General features: G+C 42.0%; 1 protein-coding gene across 1 annotated transcript in view; it reads right to left on the bottom strand.

Moving 5' to 3' along the window:
* Positions 1-24,174, bottom strand: part of MYRFL (myelin regulatory factor like) — a 120,852-nt gene that overhangs the window by 11,473 nt on the left and 85,205 nt on the right. The window contains exons 16-21 of the mRNA XM_040233940.1: positions 14,669-14,832; positions 13,969-14,032; positions 7,661-7,746; positions 5,024-5,098; positions 4,891-4,943; positions 4,590-4,769 (exon numbers count right to left, since the gene is read on the bottom strand). Of these exons, the coding sequence (XP_040089874.1) occupies positions 4,590-4,769; positions 4,891-4,943; positions 5,024-5,098; positions 7,661-7,746; positions 13,969-14,032; positions 14,669-14,832 (622 nt within the window). The remainder of the gene's footprint in view (positions 1-4,589; positions 4,770-4,890; positions 4,944-5,023; positions 5,099-7,660; positions 7,747-13,968; positions 14,033-14,668; positions 14,833-24,174) is intronic.

The following is a 24,174-nucleotide window of genomic DNA, read 5'->3' as shown; positions in this document are numbered from 1 at the left end:
ATTTGCCTGACTTTCTCTGCTCTTGGATTTAGAAACATGGTGCCCTGGACAGAGTGGGGAGATGGAACATCAGCGGGGGGGAAATGCCTTTCTTCAGACCCCCAAAAATATCTGAAGTGGGAACGACATCTCAATGGCTATAGGCACACAGTGGGATACTACTACTACTACTAAGTCGCTTCAGTCGTGCCTGACTCTGTGCGACCCCATAGAAGGCAGCCCACCAGGCTCTGCTGTCCCTGGGATTCTCCAGGCAAGAACACTGGAGTGGGTTGCCATTTCCTTCTCCAATACATGAAAATGAAAAGCGAAAGTGAAGTCGCTCAGTCGTGTCCGACTCTTCGGGACCCCATGGACTGCAGCCCACCAGGCTCCTCCGTCCATGAGATTTTCCAGGCAAGAGTACTGGAGTGGGTAGCCATGGGATACTACTCAGCCATAATAAGAATAAAATAGTTCCATTTGCGGCAACATGGATGGACCTAGAGAGGATCATACTAAGTGAAGTCAGCCAGAAAGAGAAAGACAAATACCGTGTGATACCACTTAAATGTGGAATCTAGAAAGATGACACAAATGAACTTATTCATGAGAGAGACTCGTAGACATAGAAAACAAACTTACAGTTACCAAAGGGGAAAAGGGAGGACAGGGGAGAAAAGATAAATTAGGAGACTGGGGTGAAAATACACACATTACTATATATAAAACAGATAACCAACAAGGACCTACTATACAGCACAGAAAGCTATACTCAGTATCTTATAACAACATATAGTAGAAAACAATCTGGAAATTATATATATATTATAATAAATGTAACTCAATCATTTTGCCGTGCACCTGAAACTAACACAATCTTGTGAATCAACTGCAGTAGTAGTAGTGTTAGTCGCTGAGTTGTGTCCAACTCTTTGCGACCCCATGGACTGTAGCCCACCAGATTTCTCTATCCAAGGGATTCTCCAGGCAAGAATACTGGAGTGGGTTGCCATTCCCTTCTCCAGGGGATATTCCTGACCCAGGGATCGAACCCAGGTCTCCTGTGTCTCTGGCATTGCAAGTAGATTCTTTACCATCTGAGCCATTAGGGAAGACCTAATTAGCTGTATTTTCCTAATTTTTTTTAAAATGGCTATAGGCAAAGGGGAGGAGGCATAGGGAGCTGAAATTGCTTTCTAGAACCACAGAATAGACACTTTCTGCATCTTCTGGAGTTAATCTCAGGTAGATGCACACACAAGCCCAAATAAACAGAGGCTGAATGGTGGGGATGGGCACCTAGATTTCGATTTCAACTTTACTCGTGATTCACAGCAGAATCTTAAGAAAAGTGCTAAGCTTCTGTTCCATCAGCAGTAAAATGGATAAGCTGGTACAAATCAGAGCTCCTCCTGACCTGGGGACTTTGGAACCCCAGGTGACTGCATAAAGGGGTCTGTGGTGTTGGTTGTGAACTTTAAAAGTAACATCTCTCCCATAGATATATACCACTTTTCACATGTTGCTGTTAGATTAACAAAAACAATTCATTTGAAAGCCTAACTGAACTTACAGTTACATTCTCCCTCTATATATTAATACTTTTTCAGTCAAATAATTGTAAAAGCATAATGGATTCATAATCTCAGGGTCAAAAAATCAGGACACCGCTGGAGTAGCTGCTCTGTGACCTTCTATAACTCTAAATCCTCCAGAGTTTTCAAGTTTCCTGAAGGTGAGAGTAAACAGAACATTTCAGTCCTTTCCATTTTTTTTTTCTCAAGTGGAAAGAGAGAAAAGGAAACAGTTGCCCAGGGTGTCAGAGAGCCTGATAAAGCAGAACTTCAACTCCATTCTTAGCCAGAGAAGTTGACTGCTGTGTCTAGGAGGACACAGCCAGACGCTTGGGGCAGATCTTCTCTCTCCAGGAGCCTCTCCAGTGTTTCTCATCATTATGGAAACATAAGGTGAGCAGATATTCATTTTCCCAGAGCAGAGAGCAGCAAATCTTCATCTGGTTTGATAAGGCCTGCTCTTCTCAATCTCCCCTTGATGGGAAGAGATGGTGGCTATAGGAGTGAATTTGCACAAAAGTCAAAAACCTTTTTGGAAGTGAAGATTGGGCCAGTGTCCAACCTCTTTATGTTCAGGATCCATGATTATCTACCTCACATGAGTGAGATGGTCTCATCTGAGCACTGCTCTCAGAAAAGGACACCAAGTGTCCCCAAGGTGGACTCCCATGGTAAGGGAAAATTGACCAGCCACAAGGTTCCATGTGCTCTAAACAAGAGATGAAGGTTCTGGGGGATTTTTGTGACAGTAATGGATTTTTCCATATTTAAAACCATTGAGGATGTGATGACTGAAATTAATTTCTTTCTTTAAAATGAACTTTTATCTTCATTGTATAGTGATGCATCTGTTTCCAAGTTCAATCAAAAATTGCTTTCATGAGAGAATCAGTGTAAACATTGCTTCCTGTAGCTTTGAGGAAAACTCTCTGTGCCTTAGCTCTGTTATTGGGGGAAAAAAGATCATAAAGCTGCCTATCTTTCAAGCTTTCAAGAACTAAACAACTTAGTCACGTAGACTACTTATGACGGTGCCTGGCCTACAGTAGTAATACCTCATAATATGGTGTTACTGATGATGGTGATAACAATGGTTTGTAGAAGCTTTATTTATTCAAGCTTCAAATATAAAATAATAGAGGAAATTACATTGCTGCCCCCAAACTTCAACTGTTGACAATAATAACGTCATTCATAATTTGGGCTATTCAAAAATATTCTGGTTCTTCTTCTCCCAGGCATGTGTAGGTCTGCATTTAAAAACACCAACAGTTTTTAAATTAGACATAACCAATGTCACTTGCTTTGGCAAATAACATGTAAGCAGAAGTGACTTAACGGAAGCCCTAACAGCCAATGCGCAATTTGCCCTATTCTTTTACCACCTCTGTCGAGATTCTGGAAATATGTACTGAGAAGGAGCTTCACCAGCTGAGTCCTGACTAGCATGATGTACACGATCCCTCTTTTGATCCACATTTGATATAGAGTCAAATAAATTTTTGTCACATTAAGCATTGTGATTTGGGAGTTGTTACCACAGCATTCTAATTGATAAGTCACACTGCTATGTATGTGTTGTTATTATTAGCATAATCACCATTATTATAATGGGCTTCCCTGGTGGTCCAGTCAGTAAAGACTCCCCACAATGCAGGAGACTTGGGTCAGTCCCTGGGTCAGGAAAATCCCCTGGAGAAGGGAATGGCTACCCACTCTGGTATTCTAGCCTGGAGAATCCCATGGACAGAGGAGTCTGGTGGGCTACAGTCCATGGGGTTGCAAAGGGTCAGACATGACTGAGCAATGCACACATGACTAATATGTGTGTGTACAGAAGGAATTTCTGAAGAAAAATAACTCACTATACATTTAGATGTGCAGTATTTGACCTTTCAGAGATAATTTTGTCCTTAATCAAGTTTCCATATTTTTTTTGCCCTTGTGGCATGTGGAATCTTAGTTCCCAGATCAGGGACTGAACCTGTACTGCCTGCAGTGGGAGCATGGAGTCATAACTACGGGACCGCCAGGGAATTCTCAGGGTTTTTAACATGAACATTCTGATACTTAAAGAGCACCAGTATGTAGGTGTGCGTGTGTGCGTGTGTATGTGTGTGTGTGTGTGTGCGTGCGCACATGCGTGCATGTATGTGTGTGTGTGTGTGTGTCTATGTCCCAAGAAGATAACCTGAAAGTGAAAGCTTTTTTTCATGGACTTAAAGCTTACCCTGAACTCATTAGAATCTTCAAAGCCATTTACATCCTGTCACACTTGGTTTGGATAGAGGGCCCAGATGCTATATCACTTTTTAAGCTCTGCCCATCTGCACATGATGACTTCACTTGTGCTACCGTTACTATCTTGTTTGGCAAAGAACAAATAAGACCCTTTCACATGAATCCACCAGCACTTCAATATTTGGGGCATTCAATGTTGTAAATGTAATCATTTGACGTGAAAGAATGCTGAGTGATGAGGAACTGATGCTTCTGAACTGTGGTGTTGCAGAAGACTCTTGAGAGTCCCTTGGACTGCAAGGAGATCCAACCAGCCCATCCTAAAGGAAATCAGTCCTGAATAGTCATTGGAAGGACTGATGCTGAAGCTGAAACTCCAATACTTTGGCTACCTGATTCAAAGAACTGACTCCTGGAAAAGACTCTGATGCTGGGAAAGATTGAAGGCAGGAGGAGAAGGGGAAGACAGCGGGTGAGATGGTTGGATGACATCACGGACTCAATGGACATGAGTCTGAGTAAACTCCGGGAGTTGGTGATGGACAGGGAGGCCTGACGTACTGCAGTCAATGGGGTCACAAAGAGTCGGACACAACCGAGCAACTGAACTGAACTGAACTGAAATGATTGCAAGTTTGTGCATTTGTGTTTTTAAAGATCTTGCCACCCCTAACGGAGGAGTGGAACCATTATCTAGACTCATTAACAGACTAACCAAGTAAACATTGGGAAGGGGAACAAACCCCTCAGATTCAAAGCACTAGTTGTTGTTACCCTTTGATTGTTCTTTACCTGCCCATGGCCCCTGGTGCAGCTCCTGCTCCTCCGACTGTCTTTGCATGGGGCTTGAGAGGCCTCTTCTTGTTCTCCAGATGGGGCAGCAATAAGTCTGCTGACATGGCAGGATCTCACAGAAAGTGATCTCAGGTACTTGGAAGGAGGGCAGTGTGGTTGCCAGGGTTGTATTAGGTGCTGCAAAGCATCAGGCAGAGGGGAGGGAAGTGACAAGGTTAACCTGAAAGGCTGGTTCTTCTGTTGAGAATTCACATGAAACCCAGGCTGGGTTTGAAGGTGACCGACGTGGAGATCTTACCTGAAGGGGAAGCTGTGGAGGGCAGAGCTGGCTCCTGAGAGCTTGTGAGGTTGCTGGAGGAAGAGAATAAAATAATTAACAAAAGAGGCCTTCAAGAGTCCTCTCCAAAGGAAAACAAGATGGGAACTCTTACCTGGAAGGGGCACTTGGGGTACATCGGTCTTGATCTTTTAAGCTAAGTATGTAAAGGGAGACTATCGTCAAGCCACTGTTTAAAAAAATAACAAAAGAAAGAGTTATGTGGCTGATTTGATTCCAGATAAATCTCACATAACCAGCTGCCAGAGATGTCCCCTCCCAGACCACACAGATGAGCGAGCTGGGGGCGGGCGGCCATGGAAACCAGCATAGTTCTGCTTCTTTGCCCTGGTAAGAACAATCTCCCAGTCTTCCTGGAGCTCAGAGGTTCCTGGGGTAGGTGGAGCTGACGCATTTTTCCACAAGCAGCCCCCTGACACTGGCAAGCTGTCTCAGAAGTGTCTGTCACTAGTGGAAGATTACAAGAGGAAGTGTGTCAAGCACTGGAGGAAGCCCTCTGCTCCTTGCAGGAAAAAGTCAGAGTAAAGTTCACATCCCCAGTGGAGGCGGCTGCGTGGTGGTGCAGGGAGATGAAAGGCCACACAGATTTAGTCAGCGGTAGGTACCAATCCTTTTGGCCGCTTCTGACATCTTCCTGAAGCCTGTCTTTTGAGAGCACAGTGCATCAAATTGGACAGAGGAAGGAAAAGCAGTGCCATAAAGTATCCATTTCCACTTTATGTGACTTCAAAATAATGAGTGTATCGTTCCCCACAATAATCGGAACTTATACATCCAAGTGGAGGCTTTCCTCAAAGGTCCTGAGCTTTGGGAAGCTATTCCTAATACCACTCACACATCCCAACACTCAGCATCCTCCTCTCTGGGGGAGGGGGGGCGGTGACTATAGAAATCTGCCATCCCACTGTGTGTGGACAGAGGGGGCCCTCACTTGACCTCCTGCCAGCTCAATGTCACATCTGGTTCCCTAGACTCAACTCCTCATTATTTTGTTCCCCATCAAAGGTAGTGGGTTTACCATCATTAAATGCCTACAAAGAAATGTACCCCCCATTTTAATTCAGCTCATAGAGAAAGAATTCCCAGAGTTTTCTCAGAAGCAGCTGGTTATTACCCAGCGGGCACAGGGCTGCTTGGTAAAAGCCATGCTGAGCCCCAAAGACGCCGTCAGACAGAATCTGTTGTGTTGCCGTGGCAACTACTTGCTGTGGTCCGGTCTCCCTGACTTTGTTCTCCCACATTCCCCATTCTCTATCTCCCTACTATTAATCCTTAAATATGTTTTCTGATCCATCTGCTATCTGCGTCAATGCATGGCCCAGGCAGCTTCTAGGATCATACACCAAAATAGACATCTGCTTCTTTCTTTAGGGTTTTGACCCGTCTCGGGTACACCACAGGCTGGAAACAAGACAATAAGCCTAACACCACCTATTTCTGGTCCTGAAGGTCAACAACATTGGAATTCATAAGATCTGATGGGCACATTTAAAAAGCACTCTCTTCATGTCAAAATTAGACTTCCTATAAGCTTTGCATTTGGCTTTCATGGGAACCTGTGTCTCTAGAGAATGTTAAGCATGTCTGTGAAAGGTCAAGGTGGTCACTCTCTCCTGAACTGAAAATCCTAGCAGAAGACAAGTTCATTTAGGAGAGAGGAAAAAGTACACCAGCTTCTATGGAAATTCTATGTAGTGGTGTGAAATACGTGGGGATGCTTCCCACAGTGGGCAGTAGCAGGGGAAAAGTTAAAATGCTGAGGGGAGAGAAGGGTACAGAGACCAACAATGTCTCCTATAACTAAGAAGTTGCCTTAGTTCAAGGAACCGGAAGCATCCTTGGGCCCATTGCTTACTTAGCCTCTGAGGATAATTGTCTCATCTGGGACATGGCCCAGGAGCTAGTCCTTTCCCACACTAACACAGCATTTTGGAGGGATAGATAAATACCCATTTTACCCTGTGAACGGTCAGACAGGAAACCAGAAGGCAGGGAAGACACAGGCAAGATGACCAGGGCTCAAAGGCTGAGGAGCCTTCACTGCGGCAGCACAGGCCTGAAGACCAAAGGCCTGAGAAAAACCTCTCATCCCACAAAAGCATGACTCTTCCTCCTGTGGAGGAGGAATGGCAGACCAACGGTATCCAGTACTTGCCTAGCAAGTACCTTGTCCTTTCTGTATTTGTTTGCTTTAACTGCTTAGCACGTTTGGCTAGAATTTCATATTGCATATCTTGGGATAATCTCATGGTCTCTTTTGGCACAAAACCCAGAAGAATCCTAACAAATGTAAGTATCCAGGGGAGAGTGGATTGTACCTGATTGTTTACTCACTCTTTTCCTCCAAGTAGATGGGAAAGGAGAGCAAAGATTTTGCAACAGTTATTTGCAGGGCAGGACTAAACAGGGTACACACACTTATGCACACACATAACGTGCACACACACAAACATGAAAGCCACAATGAGCTAGTGAAAAATAGTCAGTTGATTATAAAAACAGATCATTTCATATTTAAGAGCAGAAAGCCTGTGCTTTTTTTTTTTTCCTTCAAAGAATGAGTTTACAAAGGACTCCTTCATCTCTAAGCGAAATCAAAGACCAACACCTGGTTTAAAGGGCTTCTCAGTCTTCAAAGTAAATAGAAAGTCAGTCCCCAATCCATGTGTGAGAAAGGAAGATGGAAAGAGAAAAAGAGCTTGACGTAGAATAACACTGATGTTTTTCTTACCAAAATGCCATCACAGCAATGAGGGTTATAACCAAGCTCTGGAAAACCCAGTTAGGACATGACTGTTTTTTTCCTGAAAAAGAAACCTATAAAAAATTCAGCAATGAGAAATGACAAGTCAGTGACACCAACTTTGAGAAGGATGTCTGAAGACTCACTCCCCAGGGGGTCTTTGCTGCTGCCTTCAGCCTATCTCTTCCTCCTCCTCTCTGAAAACGAAGTTCTTTCAAAGCCAGGTCTTTCCCTTTTCTTGGCCCTCCAGGCCACGCTCTCTTTTCCCTGCAGGACGATTGTCTGTGCCATTATTTAGCGCTTATTCTTGAAGTTTTATGAGAAAAGAGGACCTGCCAGACAAGATACTGTCAGAACACAGAGGTCCGTTTCTTTTAATAAGATACTTTCGAAAAACAAAATGCCTTCAAGAAATGATAGAATAAATCCCAATGGAAGAATTTCAGGCAGCATGACAAATTGCAGAAAAGGTTTTTGTGGCATGAAATACTATTAATTACTCCTTAGAGCATATATATTAGTATCCAATTCTGCCACCTATTTTTGAGAACAGTTCTGGGCCTATGTCTTATTTATTCTTATATCCCTTCAGCAAATACACATAAAGTACTATGATGAGTAACACTGTAGAGGGAAATGAAAATAAGTAAATTACACTTTCTAGGAAGTGAATAAGATAAACCTTTAGGACCAGTACATATTGGCATTAAAAACTTGCACATGAGGAATGAGCCAGAACTAAGATAGACAGCTGTGCAGTTGGTGAGGAATCTGACTAGAGACAGGAGAGGTTTTCTGCCCAGTTAAATATAAGCTCTTTAAATATGAGTTTTCCTACTAATGCAATAGAAAGTGTTATGTTTCCTTCCTCCTGGGGGTCCAGGGTAAGAAGGGAATTGAAGGATGGCAGTAGACAAGAAAAAGCTTAAATTGGTCTTTGAATTTCTTGGGCAGATTATCTGCATAGAGAAAATGTTCTTCAGTGTAATACTGTGGGTGGGATTATCTGTACCCTTTTTAACAATTACCCAAATCTTGAGGGCTATAACTGACTCATTCATAGGTGCAATAAGAAGCCACTTTGAATACCAATAGGCTTCTCTTGTGGCTCAGCTGGTAAAGAATCTGCCTGCAATGTGGGAGACTTGGGTTCAATCCCTGCGTTGGGACGATCCCCTGGAGAAGGGGAAGGCTATCCACTCCAGTAGTCTGGCCTGGAGAATTCCAAGGACTGTATAGTCCATGGGGTCACAAAGAGTCTGACAAGACTAAGTGGCTTTCACTTTCACTGAATACCAATAGCTCAGTTGCTAAAGAATCCACTTGCAATGCAGGACACCCAGGTTCAATCCCTGGGTGGGGAAGATTCCCCTGTAGAAGGAAATGGCAACCCACTCCAGTATTCTTGCCTGAAAAGTCCCATGGACAGATTAGCCCGTTGGGCTACAGTCCATGGGGTCACAAAGAGTCAGACACGACTCAGTGACTAAACCACCACTGAATACTAAGACGTAGATGGTTTACACATTTCCTACATCTCCCTGGAACAGTTCTCAGGATGCTGGGCTAGTGCTCTGCACACAGAAGGAACTCAGTGGGATTGACTGAATGGATTAGAATTAAATAGTATTAATTTCAGGATAGCAGCTTCCCTCCCAGCCTACTCCCTAAAGGTGCCAGACTTTTAAATCTCTGTGGTTTTGTTCCAAATCATTTGACCTAATATAGGAAAATCACCCAAGACCTGGAGTCAGACTTGGAGTCAAGCCCTGAACAAGTCATCGAAGTGTCATTGATCCTCATTTCTTCATCAATAAAAAAGGAAGGATGAAATCATACCTGCCAACTTTACAGAGTTATTGGGTGGATCTAATTAACAGTGTAATGGTTCTCAATTCAAGTTTGCATGAAGATTACTATGGAGCTTGTTAAAAATCTAAATGCCCTGAAACATTCTGATTCAATAAGTTTCCATTCAGACTGAGGTGTGGGCTGGGAATCTATAAGAAGCAGGATAATGAAAAGTGTCTGCATCAGTTCCTTCCCTTTCGCCCTCCTTCTCCATGTCCTCAGTGAATTTTTACTTGAACTCTGAGGTTTTTCCGACTTCACCCAAGTCAACAGCACACATTGGTATTTTACCAAGCTCCCTGGAAGACTCTGATATATGCCAAAGTATGAGAATCACTGAAAGAGTGGGTTTGAAAATACTAATGGTGAACACTTTTATGGCACTTACGTGCCACAGCCGCTTCTGAGTGCTTTATGTATACTAATTTATTGGACCTCACAATAATTCTCAACAACCCTACAAGGCAAGTACTGTTCTCATCCCTGTTTTAGAGATGGGGAAAAATGAGGCTCAGGGAGCGAAGTTCTTCACTCAAGATCACACAGCTAATAAGTTACAGAGCCAGGCTTTGACCCAAAAAACACTTGGCTTCAGAATCTGTGGGGCTTCCCTGGTGGCTCAGACAGAAAGAATCTTTCTGCAGTGCAGGAGATGCGAGTTTGATCTCTAGGTTGAGAAGATCCCCTGGAGGAGGGAACGGCAACTCACTCCAGTTTTCTTGCCTGGAAATTCCATGGACTGAGGAGCCTGCTGGGCTCCAGTCAATGGGGTCTCAGAGAGTCAGACACAACTGAGCAACTAACACTTTCAGAATATGTGCTGTTATTCTCAATGCCATGCTGCCTCCCTTTTCCTGTCTGTAAAGAACGGAGACACTGCACAACTTATGTTATTATTCGAAAGGTCTTCATGGCTACCAAATGAACTCCTTAACTGGTGATCCAGAAACTGAGACTAACTCATTTTCAGCCTTAACCTCTCTCCTCCCTAACAAACTCCCACCTAGTCCATGAAGCCAGCACCGGCTCCCAGACCTTGGCTTGTGTCATTCCATCCTGCTCCGGCAGCTCGTCACTTTCCAGCCAAAGCTTTGCCCCCTTGAAGGCCCAGCTCCCATGCTACTCCCGCAGTGCTCTGAGCTTCTACTTTATTTATCACTTCCAGGTACAGCTGGTCTTTTTGTTCTCTTCTGATTTTCCCTGGCTACTTTATACTTCTTTCTTTCCTTTAAGATTTTTTTTTTTTTAATGTAGACCCTTTTAAAATCTTCATTGAATTTGTTACAATATTGCTTCTGTTTTCTGTTTGGGGTTTTTTGGCCCCAAGGCATGTGGGATCTTTCCTCCCCCAACCCCCTGGGTGGGGGAGACCTGCACTCCCTGCATGGAAGGCAAAGTCTTAACCACTGGACTACCAAGGAAGTCCCTAGCATAAAATTCCTTAGAAAAGGCCACATCTTACTCACCTTTGCCTCCACAGGCATAAGACAGTGACTATAAGAGGTCTTTGAATTGAATGGATGCTCTTCAATGTCTATACAAGTCCTGGACTCTGTGTTCACACCCCAACACCCCCGCCACCCATGCACCCAAGACATTAAATCTCTTAATGTTTTAAATTTAGATTGTTAGCCTAGAGGGAACATTTTCAGACTGGGTCTCCATTCATGCATTGATTTAATGAATAGTTCTTGAGTACACACTATGTGCCAGCCCCTGGGGACAGAGAGTGAGGAAGGCAGACACAGAGTCTGTTCTCATGGACCATGTATTGTAGTTAATATCCTGAGAAAACTGTGAAGGAAAGAGACCCCTTAGGAGCAAGATGGTTGCTACAAAGGTTACACAGAAACCAAATGCATGTGTGCTTGCTAAGTCGCCTCAGTTGTGTCTAACACTTTTGCGACCCCATGGACTGTAGCCCGCCAGGCTCCTCTGTCCATGGGATTGTCCAGGCAAGAATACTGGAGTGGGTTGCCATGCCCTCCTCCAGGGGATCTTCCTGACCCAGGGATCCAACCTGAGTCTCCTGTGGCTCCTGCATCACAGGTGGATTCTTTACTGTTGAGCCACCAGGGAAGCCCGCAGGAACCAAATAGTACCTTCCAATTAGGGCCTCCATTGATGTAGATACAGTTCCTTCTATTCCCTTGCAAACGGGTTAGTAGAAAGAGCACCTTTCCTACACAATATTGTTACTATTTTGTGTTTATTGAGTAACCTGCTATGTGCTGGGTATTGTGCTGAGGACTTTAGGTCGTTTAATCCTATCAGTTATTTTTGTAAGGTAGCCACTATTATTATCTGTTCAGTTCAGTTCAGCTCAGTTCAGTTGCTCAGTCATGTCTGACTCTTTGCAACCCCATGGACTGAAGCATGCCAGGCTTCCCTGTCCATCACCAACTCCCAGAGCTTACTCAAACTCATATCCATTGAGTCGGTGATGCCATCCAACCATCTCATCCTCTGTCGTCCCCTTCTCCTCTTTCCTTCAATCTTTCCCAAGATCAGGGTCTTTTCAAATGAGTCAGTTCTTCACATCAGGTGGCCAAAGTACTGGAGTTTCAGCTTTGGCATCAGTCCTTCCAATGATTATTCAGGACTGATTTCCTTTAGGATAGATTGGTTAGATCTCCTTGCAGTCCAAGGGACTCTCAAGAGTCTTCTCCAACAACACAGTTCAAAAGCATCAATTCTTTGGTGCTCAGCTTTCTTTATAGTCCAACTATCATATCCATACATGACTACTGGAAAAACCATAGCTTTGACTAGACAGACCTTTGTTGGCAAAGTAATGTCTCTGCTTTTTAACATGCTGTCTATGTTGGTCATAACTTTTCTTTCAAGGAGCAAGCGTCTTTTAATTTCATGGCTGCAGTCACAATCCTCAGTGATTTTGGAGCCCCCCAAAATAAATTCTGTCACTGCTTCCATCATTTCCCCATCTATTTGCCATGAAGTAATGGAACTGGATGCCATAATCTTAGTTTTCTGAATGTTGAGTTTTAAGCTAACTTTTTCACTCTCCTCTTTCAGTTTCATCAAGAGGCTCTTTAGCTCTTCTCCAATTTCTACCATAAGGGTGGTGTCATCTGCATATCTGAGGTTATTGATATTTCCCCCAGTAATCTTGATTCCAGCTTGTGATTCATCCAGCCTGGCATTTTGCATGATGTACTCTGCATAGAAGTTAAATAAGCAGGGTGACAATATACAGCCTTGATGTACTCCTTTCCCGATTTGGAACCAGTCTGTTGTTCCATGTCCAGTTCTAAATGTTATTTCTTGACCTGCATACAGATTTCTCATGAGGCAGGTCAGGTGGTCTGGTATTCCCATCTCTTTAAGAATTTTCCACCATTTGTTGTGATCCACACAGTCAAAGGCTTTGGCATAGTCAATAAAGCAGAAGTAGATGTTTTTCTGGAACTCTCGTACTTTTTCAGTGATACAAGGGATGTTAGCAATTTGATCTCTGGGTCCTCTGCCTTTTCTAAATCCAGCTTGAACATCTTGAAGTTCATGGTATTATCTGTTTCCCAATGCAATTAAGTAAACTTTCCCAAGAACACTTCTACATGTTTATTTATCCATGTATTTATATCTGTTGGCATATACCAAGAAACTTGTCTGTACCATAGCATTTTAGTACTTTGTGGTAGAATACTGAACTCTTCTTAAATCCTCTTAGAATAGTTCAGCGATATACAGAAGAAGTAGAGAGTAAACCAGGACAATGGCCCAAATATCAGGTCAGCCCTTAAGAAGATATAGATGAAGGTCATAAATATCTTCTGGGAACATCAGTGGCGCTGAGGCATAAGCTGAAGTTCACAGCTTTCTATGAATGCACCTAGGAAGAGAGGACTGAAGCTTCCCCCTCCCTGACACTTCTCTGCCATGGAGAGGCTGTCCTTTAAGCTAATAAATGATTAACCTTCACTTTTTACTGTAAATGTTATCCTATTTGATGAAATGCTCCATTCATTAATAAAATTGCCACATTTTAAGTTTTGCAAGCAAGTGAATACCTAGTCTCTATTTGCATATAGAGTACCAAATATCAAAGGGAAAAGAGAGATTTAGAGATTAACTGACATCCCTTTGGGATCTTTTGGAACCAAAGATAAGGGACTAAGTCGAGTCAAGGAATACATACAAGTCTTATAACCCAGGGTCATCTGCTGATGAATTTCACTTGTTGGGGAATATATACACAAAAACTGGCAGAGTAATATTTCTGAAATGAATGTCCCTAACCTCCTCTTTGAAAAACCAATTAATATCTATTAAAGGAATAATATTTAAATGACTTTGTGCATAAGGATACATACTAGAGAAGCCATCAACAAATAAATGATGAAAAAAATTATTGATTAATTTTCATAAACTCCATTTTAATAGAAAATATTATCTCTATTCATTATGATTTTAAGTCTATTTACCTTGCTGGTTTTTTTGGAAATGGTCCTTTTTGGAGAAGATGCACTAAGAGCTCTGCTAAATTTGCTTTAAAAAGAGAAAGAAAAAATTAATTACAAATCAAATGCCTCTCAGGGAGTTATATGACGAAGGCACAGGCTGTCACTAACACAGCAGTATGGCTCTTTTTTGTAATACAGTGGTAATTTTAAAAAGGAAAGTCAAGGCAACTGAGAGTTCTTTTTGTGTAAAAGAACTTTAGTAAATATAAGTACATGCATTAAAATTTACATTTCCCTTTTTCTCAAAACTATACCCCAGAAAATATGCACTTACCTCCTTAAGTAATAAAAAATAGAATAATTTTTGTCCCTGAGGATCAAACATGGTTTTCTAAATTTAGAAATGGTCCGCTCTCCTTGTTAAAAAGAGAGAGGGTTTGTTTGTTAAAATGTAGTGCATCCTATAATCACCACTCTTAAACAGATCCATTATATTTTGTTTTATCTTAAAAGCAGCAACAGAAAAAATAAGAAAATTATCACATAAAATAACTGTGTTTCAAAACATTCATTCTAAAAGAAGAATAGAGACTTAATTAAAACAAAGTGATGGTTGCTGCTTGGTAGACAAACCATTCAGATATTATAGAAAGGTCTTTCTAGTTATAGAAAGACCCTCATTCTCCCTCTCTCCACATTTCTGTGGCAGTCGTGGAGGTACCTGATTGAGCTCGCCTCACTGGCAGAGGACTTCCAACTACTGAGCCGCTTTAGCCTGGCCAGATTTCTGTTCCATATTTCTAACTCTTCTATTCTTTCTTCAAGGTTGTTGGTTAATTTGCAAAGCTGCTTCACTGCACCCACATTTTCCATGAAGATCTGGTCCTAAAAATGAAAATAATTCAGATGCAGATAAGTTTACAGTTTGAGACCACTAGACAAGTGTTCACAGCCAATCTAAAAACAGTTCAACACTCCATTGAAAATGGTTATATATACACACACACACGACACACATACAACCTCAAGTTCATTCAAGACAAATCTGGAGGCTTGAAACTTAAAGTGATCTTGCTAAACTTCTGGTTGTGCAGTAAAACTGCTTATGTTCAATTTGCAATAAAATGGAAATATGTCCTTGTAATCTAACAGAGAGAACAGAGCTGAAGGACATTGTCAAGTTTTGAATCCAAAGATTTATTTTCAATGGCCATTATGCTCTATTTAAAACTCATAAAAAGAAAGTCAGAACAGGCTTCTGAATGTTGATTTGTGTGTGCATCACTAAATCATCATAAGGAATGACTCCAGTTTCCCTGGTAAAATGTACATCAAACTGCTCAGGTGAAGGAAGGAAGAATGAAGATCTGGGGCTTTTCTCTGAGCTCCGCCACCTGCTAGATGTGAGGCCCCAGTTAAATAGAACAACTGCTCTGAGCTTCAGTTTCTTCATTTATAAATGAGAGAACAATTCTTGAGGTGTTAATTCTGTCTTGCTATTACATGCAATTTATATTTTAGCTTAAACAAAATTTTTAAAATAACACTTAATTCTTCCTATTCAGAGAAAGTTATTGACATGTCAGAAAGAGCAAGAAAGGAGAAACCAACCAAAACCATAGGGTGCCAGACATCCCTTTCCCTATCCACAAACTTCAGCCATCATAGGAACATGTGTGTCTATCTTGTGTGTGCATGCTCAGTGACTAAGTCGTGTTTGACTCTTTGTGACCCCATGGACTGTAGCCCGCCAGGCTCCTCTGTCCATGGGACTTCCCAGGCAAGAATACTGGGGTGAGTTGCCATTTCCTTCCCCCAGGGATCTTCCCAACCTAGAGACTGAACCCATATCTCTTGTATCTCTTGTATTGGCAGGAAGATTCTTTACCACTGAGACACCTGGGAAGTCCCATAATTAACAATGCTGCTGCTGCTGCTAAGTCGCTTCAGTCATGTCGGACTCTGTGCAACCCCATAGACAGCAGCCCAGGAGACTCCCCCATCCCTGGGATTCTCCAGGCAAGAACACTGGAGTGGGTGGCCATTTCCTTCTCCAATGCATGAAAGTGAAAAGTGAAAGTAAAGTCACTCAGTCATGTCTGACTCTTAGCGACCCCATGGACTGCAGCCCACCAGGCTCCTCCGTCCATGGGATTTTCCAGGCAAGAGTACTGGAGTGGGCGGCCAGTGCCTTCTCCATAATTAACAATACTATATTATGTACTTGAAAGTTGATAAGAGAGTAAATCTTAAATGTTCTCACCATACACACACACAAAATGTAATTATATGAGGTGATGGGTTTGTTGATAAACCTTATTATGGCAATCATTTTGCAATATAAGTGTATATCAAATCATCATGTTGTACACCTTAAACTGACATAGTGCTGTGTGTCAATTATATCTCAACAAAGCTACAAAAATTCAGTTGTGAGGGAGGATAGTTTATTTAACTATAACAAGATCAGAGATAAATTGATAACTGTGGAATCTAAGTGAAGTATATAAATTTTATTACTGTGTATAAATATAAATTTTATTACTCTTCTCTCTCATTTTGTATATTTGAAATTTTCACTAAAAAAAATGTTTTAAAATAAATAAATCACAAAATAAAACCAATGCAAAAAAAAAAAAGTCTCCTCACAAAGGCTCTTCTAAATTTTCTAATTCTGGTACAGATTTTCCTTTACTTCTAAATTTGTTTTATAAAAACAAGTCAGAAATCACGAAGATAGGAATGACATTCTATGGTTCTAAACCATAATAAATGTCATATTACAATTTACTGTAATGAGTAGAAAGCCGTAGAGTAGAATTATAACTGTATTATTTAGAGTGGGTCACAAGGTCATATGATGTCCACTTAGCAGTCCAACACAGGCTCCCAAGCATCATCTCTGACTCTCTCCCCCAGCGGGAAATCCATCACACAGTTCATCATCCAGAATCTCCTGAATCTACCTACTTCTCTCCATCCTCATTGGAATTACTATTCCTCATAATATTTAAAAAAAATTTCCTTGGCAACTGGCTTCATTTTTTCTCCTTAAAAAAAAAAAAAGCTTGCTTGATATATTAATTTGTGATTTAGTTCACACTAAAACAGACTGTGGAAAATGATATTAATGTCCTCTCTAAACCACAGTCAGTTTTTTCTGCCGTGCTTCCCCACGGGACTTTTTATGCCGCCTCATGACACATGAGCGACGGCTGCACTTGTTTGGTTGCTGCTGCTGCTGCTAAGTCGCTTCAGTCGTGTCCGACTCTGTGCGACCCCAGAGACGGCAGCCCACCAGGCTCCCCCGTCCCTGGGACTCTCCAGGCAAGAACACTGGAGTGGGTTGCCATTTCCTTCTCCAAAGCATGAAAGTGAAAAGTGAAAGGGAAGTCGCTCAGTCATGCCCGACTCTTCCCGACCCCATGGACTGCAGCCCACCAGGCTCCTCCGCCCACGGGACTTTCCAGACAAGAGTACTAGAGTGGGCTGCCATTGGTTACATGTCAATAATGGGGAAAAGCCAGCTCTAATCTCTCCGACTCAAATTTGCCAGCACCACGCTTCTTCCATGTAGATCCAATGGGCAAGAAGATAACTCATGTGTCCTCCTATTTAAGAGGAAATGGAGCTGGAGAGGAGTTTACTACTACCTTTCGATAGTAATGATGGCTTTGAGTTTATGGATCCAAAGGCAGAGTACCAAAAAATAAATAAATTTCGAGGACATGTCATGGGGATTGACTCTTATTAGAAGACTTCTGACTTATCCTCTATCATCATAGTGAAGTCAGTACAAATGTATTATTCAAAACCATTACTACATTTTTAACCAAAAATGTAATCTAGAATTTTCTGAAAATGACCTTTTCTATGCAAGTGATAAGGTCTCCATGAGTTCAATTTAACTATGCATGTGCACCTAGATGGCTGAGGAACTTTTTCTAAGTATCCAGCTTGCATGCAGAGGTTCATATTCATTAGGAGTGAGAAGTGCATAGGGTTGGGGAATTTTAAAAAGCTTCCCCATCTGATGCCCACTGTTGGTTAAGAACTATTTTGTAACTGAATCTAATTTAATTACTCAACTCTGTCCAGTTATTAGTGACCATTTCAAATGAAACCCACTACCTCAGCTGAAATGTAGCTTTACAATCATGGTGTAAAAATGATGAAAATTAATATGTACATTATTACGTATGAGGTAGATGGTTGGTGAGAACCTACTGAATAGAGTGTGTGAGTGCATAGTTGCTCAGTCGTGTCTGACTCTTTGTGACCCCATGGACTGTAGCCCGCCAGGCTCCCCTGTCCGTGGGATTCTCCAGGCAAGAATACTGGGGTGGGTTGCCATGCCCTCCTCCAGGGGATCTTCCCAATCCAGGGATCAAACCCATGTCTCTTATGTCTCCTGACTAGCACCACCTAGGAAGCCTGCAGTATAGTAAAGGAGAAAGAAAGAAGAAGGTACAATCTGTTTATAGGACATTTATTAAGTCAATCTTTAAAATGCATACCAGTGCATACCAATATGCAGAAAAATACTGTTTGATTCCACTTATAGGAGACACCTAGAATAGTCAAATTCATAGGATCAGAAAGTACATTGATAGATGCCAGGGGCTGGGTTGCATGGGAGAAGGAGGATGGGGAGTTAGTGTTTAATGGAGATAGTTTCAAATGAAGACAGTGAAAAATTCAGGAGATGGATAATGGTGAGAGGTGAATATACTTCATGTCACTGAACCGTGCAATTGTGAAGTCGCTCAGTCATGTCCTACTCTTTGCAACCCCATGGACTGTAGCCTATCAGGCTCCTCTGTCTGTGAGATTTTCCAGGCAAGAGTACTGGAGTGGGCTGCCATTTACTTCTCCAGGGGAATCTTCCTGACCCAGGAATCAAACCGCATTGCAGGCAGATGCTTTATCATCTGAACCACCAGGAAGGCAAATATGGTTACAATAGATGTTTTATGTTATGTGACTTTTACCATAATTTAAAAAAAATTTTTTTAATGATTAAACCAGCTTGCCACCAAAAATTGCTCGTAAGTCTGGGGGTAGGGGTAGTCTTCACCCAGCATTTAAAAGACTTGGTTTGGGGTAGGGGTATACATGGACAGCGTGAGCATATTTTTTGGAAGGACACGCAGGGTAGTTTGGCAAGTGTGTGTGCACAGAAAAACAACAGGAAGAGTTTGTGAAACCAGAGACCTTGTTTAGCTTAGACATGCCTCTGTCTCAGCCTTGCCTTTCACACAGTCCCCTTCGCAGGCTGCGCTCTAATCATACCTAACTTTGTGCCCCTCATGGAACATATATCAGGTATCCCCTGGCCTCTGACTGCTCCCTCTGCCTAGACCATCTGTCATCCCTCTTCACCCACCTGCCTTTCACTTGGTGGCATGTTGACCAGTATTATAAACCGCTGGAGACAGGGCCTGCCTCTCGTCCACAGCAGATTCTTCAGCACCGGGCATAAATGAATGAGCGTTTTTACAGCCGTGATTCAAGAAGCCCTGAAGCACTGAGACAACACAGGCTTGCTCTCTGGTGAAACCTAAGGGCGTGGCCAGACTTCCAGTCTGTTTCTTTACCTGAGGTTTCTCAGAGAAGCGAAGTCTATGTTCCAAATTCCCTTTCCATGTTAGGAAATTTGAGTGAATTAAGCAAATCAACACTGGTGTCTGATACCCTCGGTGGGATGGGCCAGTCACCTGCCTTGTGACTTCCACTCTGGTGGTACACATCCTCTCACCGCCTCCTCACCTGCTAGGCGACAGACTGCAGAATGCTCCCGGGTCCCTTGCAGGACTGACAGTAAATGAGCCCCGCACGGTGGAGCAGCCAGGCAGCGGACTTGATTTCTCCTCTCTTTGGGAATCCCAGTTTGTCCCCTGTCTAAAAACACTAAGGAAGGATAACTAAGCCTGATAACAGAGAATGCTTTGAGAAGTTGAAACAGACTCATTGCTTTCCAGGGAGAGTCACAGACTTGAAAAATCTCTCCTTGTGGCATCTGATGTTGCATAGACTGATGTTTTTGTAATAAAATCATGGGAATAAAGCTGCCTATAATTGAGTATTATGAAAATGATTGTCCAAGGGAGAAGAACTGTCTTCTAGCCAATGGGTGTGCCTGACAATTGTTTAGGCTTTGGATAAACTCAGCTTTAGATCTTTGTCCAAGAGTTTATTTGTGGACAGCTCACCAAGCTTTGATGTGGATTAAAAAAAAAAAAAAAAAACTAGAATCCCCAAACCAGAAAAGCAGGCTCTGAGATGATGTGGGAGCTCAGACTTCAGCTCAATTTCTAGCAGGTCCCTGGAGTCAGGTTTCCCTCCTCCGGGGCAGTTTTCTCTTGCAAACCTCTTCCCAGGCAGTTTTCTCTTGCAAACCTCTTCCCAGGCAGTTTTCTCTTGCAAACAGGGCAACTCTTGGGCTCACTCCTCTGGATGTTGTGTTTTCACCTCTGCTTTACATGGGAGGAGCACAAGTTCATAAAACTGTTTACAACTGTGTGTTTTATTGTTGCCCTTTGTTTGTTTGCTTTAGAATTCTTGCTTAATTTTCATTATCTCTGTTTCAATGTAATTTTCTGTGGAAGGGCTTGAGTCCTTTGACTGAGATAAGTTTCCAGTTGAACAAACACATGGCACAGTTTGTTGCAATTCTTTGATTTCTTGTCTTCCCTGGGTGGCCAATGAGCTCTTTTTTGTGAGCAGCTTCTTATGACTCCTCAGGACCAACGCATGGCACATGTAGTTCAATTAATGAACAGAATCAATAGTTCTTTTTCAAGGGCCTGGGATGTGCTAACCATTGTCTTAAGTGTGTGTGCTCACTCAGTCGTGTCTCATTCTTGGTGACCCCAAGGACTGTAGCCTGCCAGGCTCCTTTGTCCGTGGAATTTTTCAGGCAAGAATACTGGAGTACGTTGCCATTTCCTTCTCCAAGGGATCTTCCTGATCCAGAGATGGAACCTGTGTGTCTCTTGAGTCTCCTGCACTGGCAGGTGGATTCTTTATTACTGTGCCACCTGGGAAGACTGTCTTAAGTACAGGAAGAAGACCAGGTAAGGTAGATAGGATCTCTGCCTTCACAGACCATGTTTTCTAGTGGGGAGATTAGCCAAGAACAAGTAAACCAGAAGTAAATAATATAGTTTTAAATTGTGATTAGCACTAGGAAGGAAGCCATTGAAACAAAAAATAATTGTTCCTCTCTTAAACCATTGGTATAGATTTGGTCTATTTTATTTAAGAGAGCAATGGTAGGAAAAAAAAACTTAAATAACAGCATCAAGTGGAAAAGTATATTCTTGCCCTGCAAAAGAAAGGTAATCCAGTGGAAAACTGGGCCAAGCAGTTCACATAAGGAGAAACCTAAATAGCTAATATAAGAAAGAGATGTACAACTTTATCACTCATCAGAAAAACACAAATTAAAACAGTAAGAAACCACTTTACCCATATTAGAAGTGAAAAAAATAGAAAATCTGAAAATGTCAAGTATTGATGAAGACACAGAGAAGCAGTCAGCCTCATGTACTGCTGTTATGAGTTGGAGCTGACTAACACTCTGGCAGTATTTTGTAGAATTAAGGCTGTGTATATCCTATACCACTTCCGGAATGCATGCCAGAGAAAACCGCCCACATATTCACAAGGAGGCTTGTGTGAGAACATTCATTGCTGAATAGTTGTGGTCAACAGAGTTGGAAGAGTCCATCACTGGAAGAGAACGTAAGGACACAAGCCAAGGAATTTCATGCATCAGAGTATGAGCAGATGTATATAATTCAAAGAAATTTAAAACACATTCATGAAACACTAATAATATTCCAGACAGCCTGACTATCCAAGGATATATATGAAACACATTAGCATGGCAGCCATTGTTGTCAGGGGTTGCATGAAAGAGGAGGATGCAGAGAAGAAAAAATGTAAGAAAGAAAAAGAGCAGCTCAAGGAGGAAGGTAGTACCTCCACTCTAAAGTTCCAGAGATAAAGACAAAGAGGAAAATCTACTAGAGAAAAAAACAAAGAAAAGAAACAGATTTTACATCTTGAGAGATACCACTCTGAGTCCAAAGTTTCTTTACCTACTCTCCAGTGCTCTTAACTCAGTTTGTCGTTCGAAGGCAGAGTGATGGACTCTACATGGTTGAGACTGAGCTCAGCAATCTAAGAGCTTCATGGATGAAGGCTAAGCAAACTGAACTATACCTACAGGGAAGAAGCTGTTCTGACCTAGTGGCCAGACTTTACAGGTAAAGAAAAGTCAGTACTCATCAGAAGGGGACTGGAGTATCCTTAAAGACTTTATTTTTTAAGAAACTATTCAAAAATATTCTCTTTGAAACTTTTGGCAAAGGTCCATGTAGTCAAAGCTATGGTTTTTCCAGAAGTCATGTAGGGATGTGAAAGCTGGACAATAAAAAAGGCTGAGCATCAAAGACTTGATGTCTTCAAACTGTGGGGCTGGAAAACATTCTTGAGAGTCTCTTGGACAGCAAGGAGATCAAACCAGTAGATCCTAAGGGAAATCAACCCCAAATATTCACTGGAAGGACTGATGCTGAAGCTGAAGCTCCAATACTTTGGCCACCTGATGCCACTGGAAAAGACTCAGATTCTGGGAAAGACTGAAGGTGAGAGAAGGGGAAGACAAAGGGCGAGATGGCTGGATGGCATCACCAACTCAATGGACAAGAGTTTGAGCAAACTCTGGGAGATAGTGAAGGACAGGGAAGCCTGGTGTGCTGCAGTCCATGGGGTTGCGAAGAGTCGGACACAACTGAGTGATTGAACCACCACCACCACCACTTTGGTAAATAAAATGTGAAATTCCAGGTATTGAATTAGTAAAGGCATGAATAAATGGGCTACCTGATCTTTAAAGCTTTGCCACCACCTGCTGACACAATATTTAAATTGCAGTTTTAGGTGTCTGGAACAGCGCTTCTTTTCCCAACATTTTATTTCAAAAGTTTTCAAGCATACAGAAAAAAATTCAAGCATGCATTAGAAAAATTTTAATTGCAGAGTAAATGCCCACATACCACCTCCCACTTTAATTTCATAATTAGCATATTGCTCTAATTCCTTTATCACACATCTGTCCATCCATCCATCCATCAACCCATCTTGTTGAAGTGCATGGAAAAAAATAAATGAGCAATTACTTTTTAAAGATATAGCTACAAAAAGAAACTTTCCAAGAAAACAATAAATGTCTTATGTGTATGTGTCTGTGTGTGTTAGTCGCTTAGTTATGCCCGACTCTTTGCAACTCCATCGACTATAGGCCATCAGGCTCCTCTGTCCATGGAATTCTCCAGGCAAGAATACTTGAATGGGTAGTCATTCCATTATCTAGGGGATCTTCCCAACCCAGGGACTGAACCTGAGTCTCCTGCATTATAGGCAGATTCTTTACTTTCTGAGCCATCAGGGAAGCTTAGTACATGGCATATTTCTCTCTAAAATTAAGAAACAAGAGAATTTTCTCCCTGCTCCCAGTGTAAAGAGCTTCTGGGAAAGAATATGATCTACATGGATTTCCCTAGTAGTCCAGTGGCTAAGACTCCATGCTCCCAATGTAGGGAGCCTGGGTTCGATCCCTGGTCAGGGAACTAGATCCCACATGCTACAATTAAGAGTTCACATGCCACAACTAAAGATCCCATGCACCATAACTAAGACCTGGCACAGCCGAATAAGTAACTTTTTAAAAAAGATAATCAACAGACAAGCAGTCAGTTGTTAAAATATCCAGAGTTGGTTGCAAAAGCATATGAGCTTTAATCATTCGGCTTGGAGTCAAGTCAATCAGTGAGTACAACAGGGTGTACTAACTTCTATGGGAAATATCACTGCACGTAAGAAATGAATTCTATTCCTCTCTTGATGAGAAAAGAAGGGACTTTTAAACTAACTGCTGGGACAGGGCAGAGCAGAGGGGTGGCACTCCTTAGTACCACATTCCCAGATCTGATATCAAGGGAGCCAGAAATCTGAAATTTGTGTGAAGATCTCCTAATTTTATTTATTTGTTTATATTTTTGGCATGCAGGATCTTAGTTCCCTGACCAGGTATTGAACCCATGTCCCCTGCAGTGGGAGTTCTGAGTCCTAACTACTGGACTGCCAGGGAATTTCCATACTAATTTTTAAAAGCAGACAATGAATTTGAAAATTTCTTAAACATCGTGAGGTAAAAAA

The sequence above is a fragment of the Oryx dammah genome, unplaced genomic scaffold (assembly GCF_014754425.2).
Source record: "Oryx dammah isolate SB20612 unplaced genomic scaffold, SCBI_Odam_1.1 HiC_scaffold_29, whole genome shotgun sequence".
Lineage (NCBI taxonomy): Eukaryota > Metazoa > Chordata > Mammalia > Artiodactyla > Bovidae > Oryx > Oryx dammah.
Note: the sequence above shows the minus strand (reverse complement) of the source record. Positions and strands in the feature narration are given on the sequence as shown.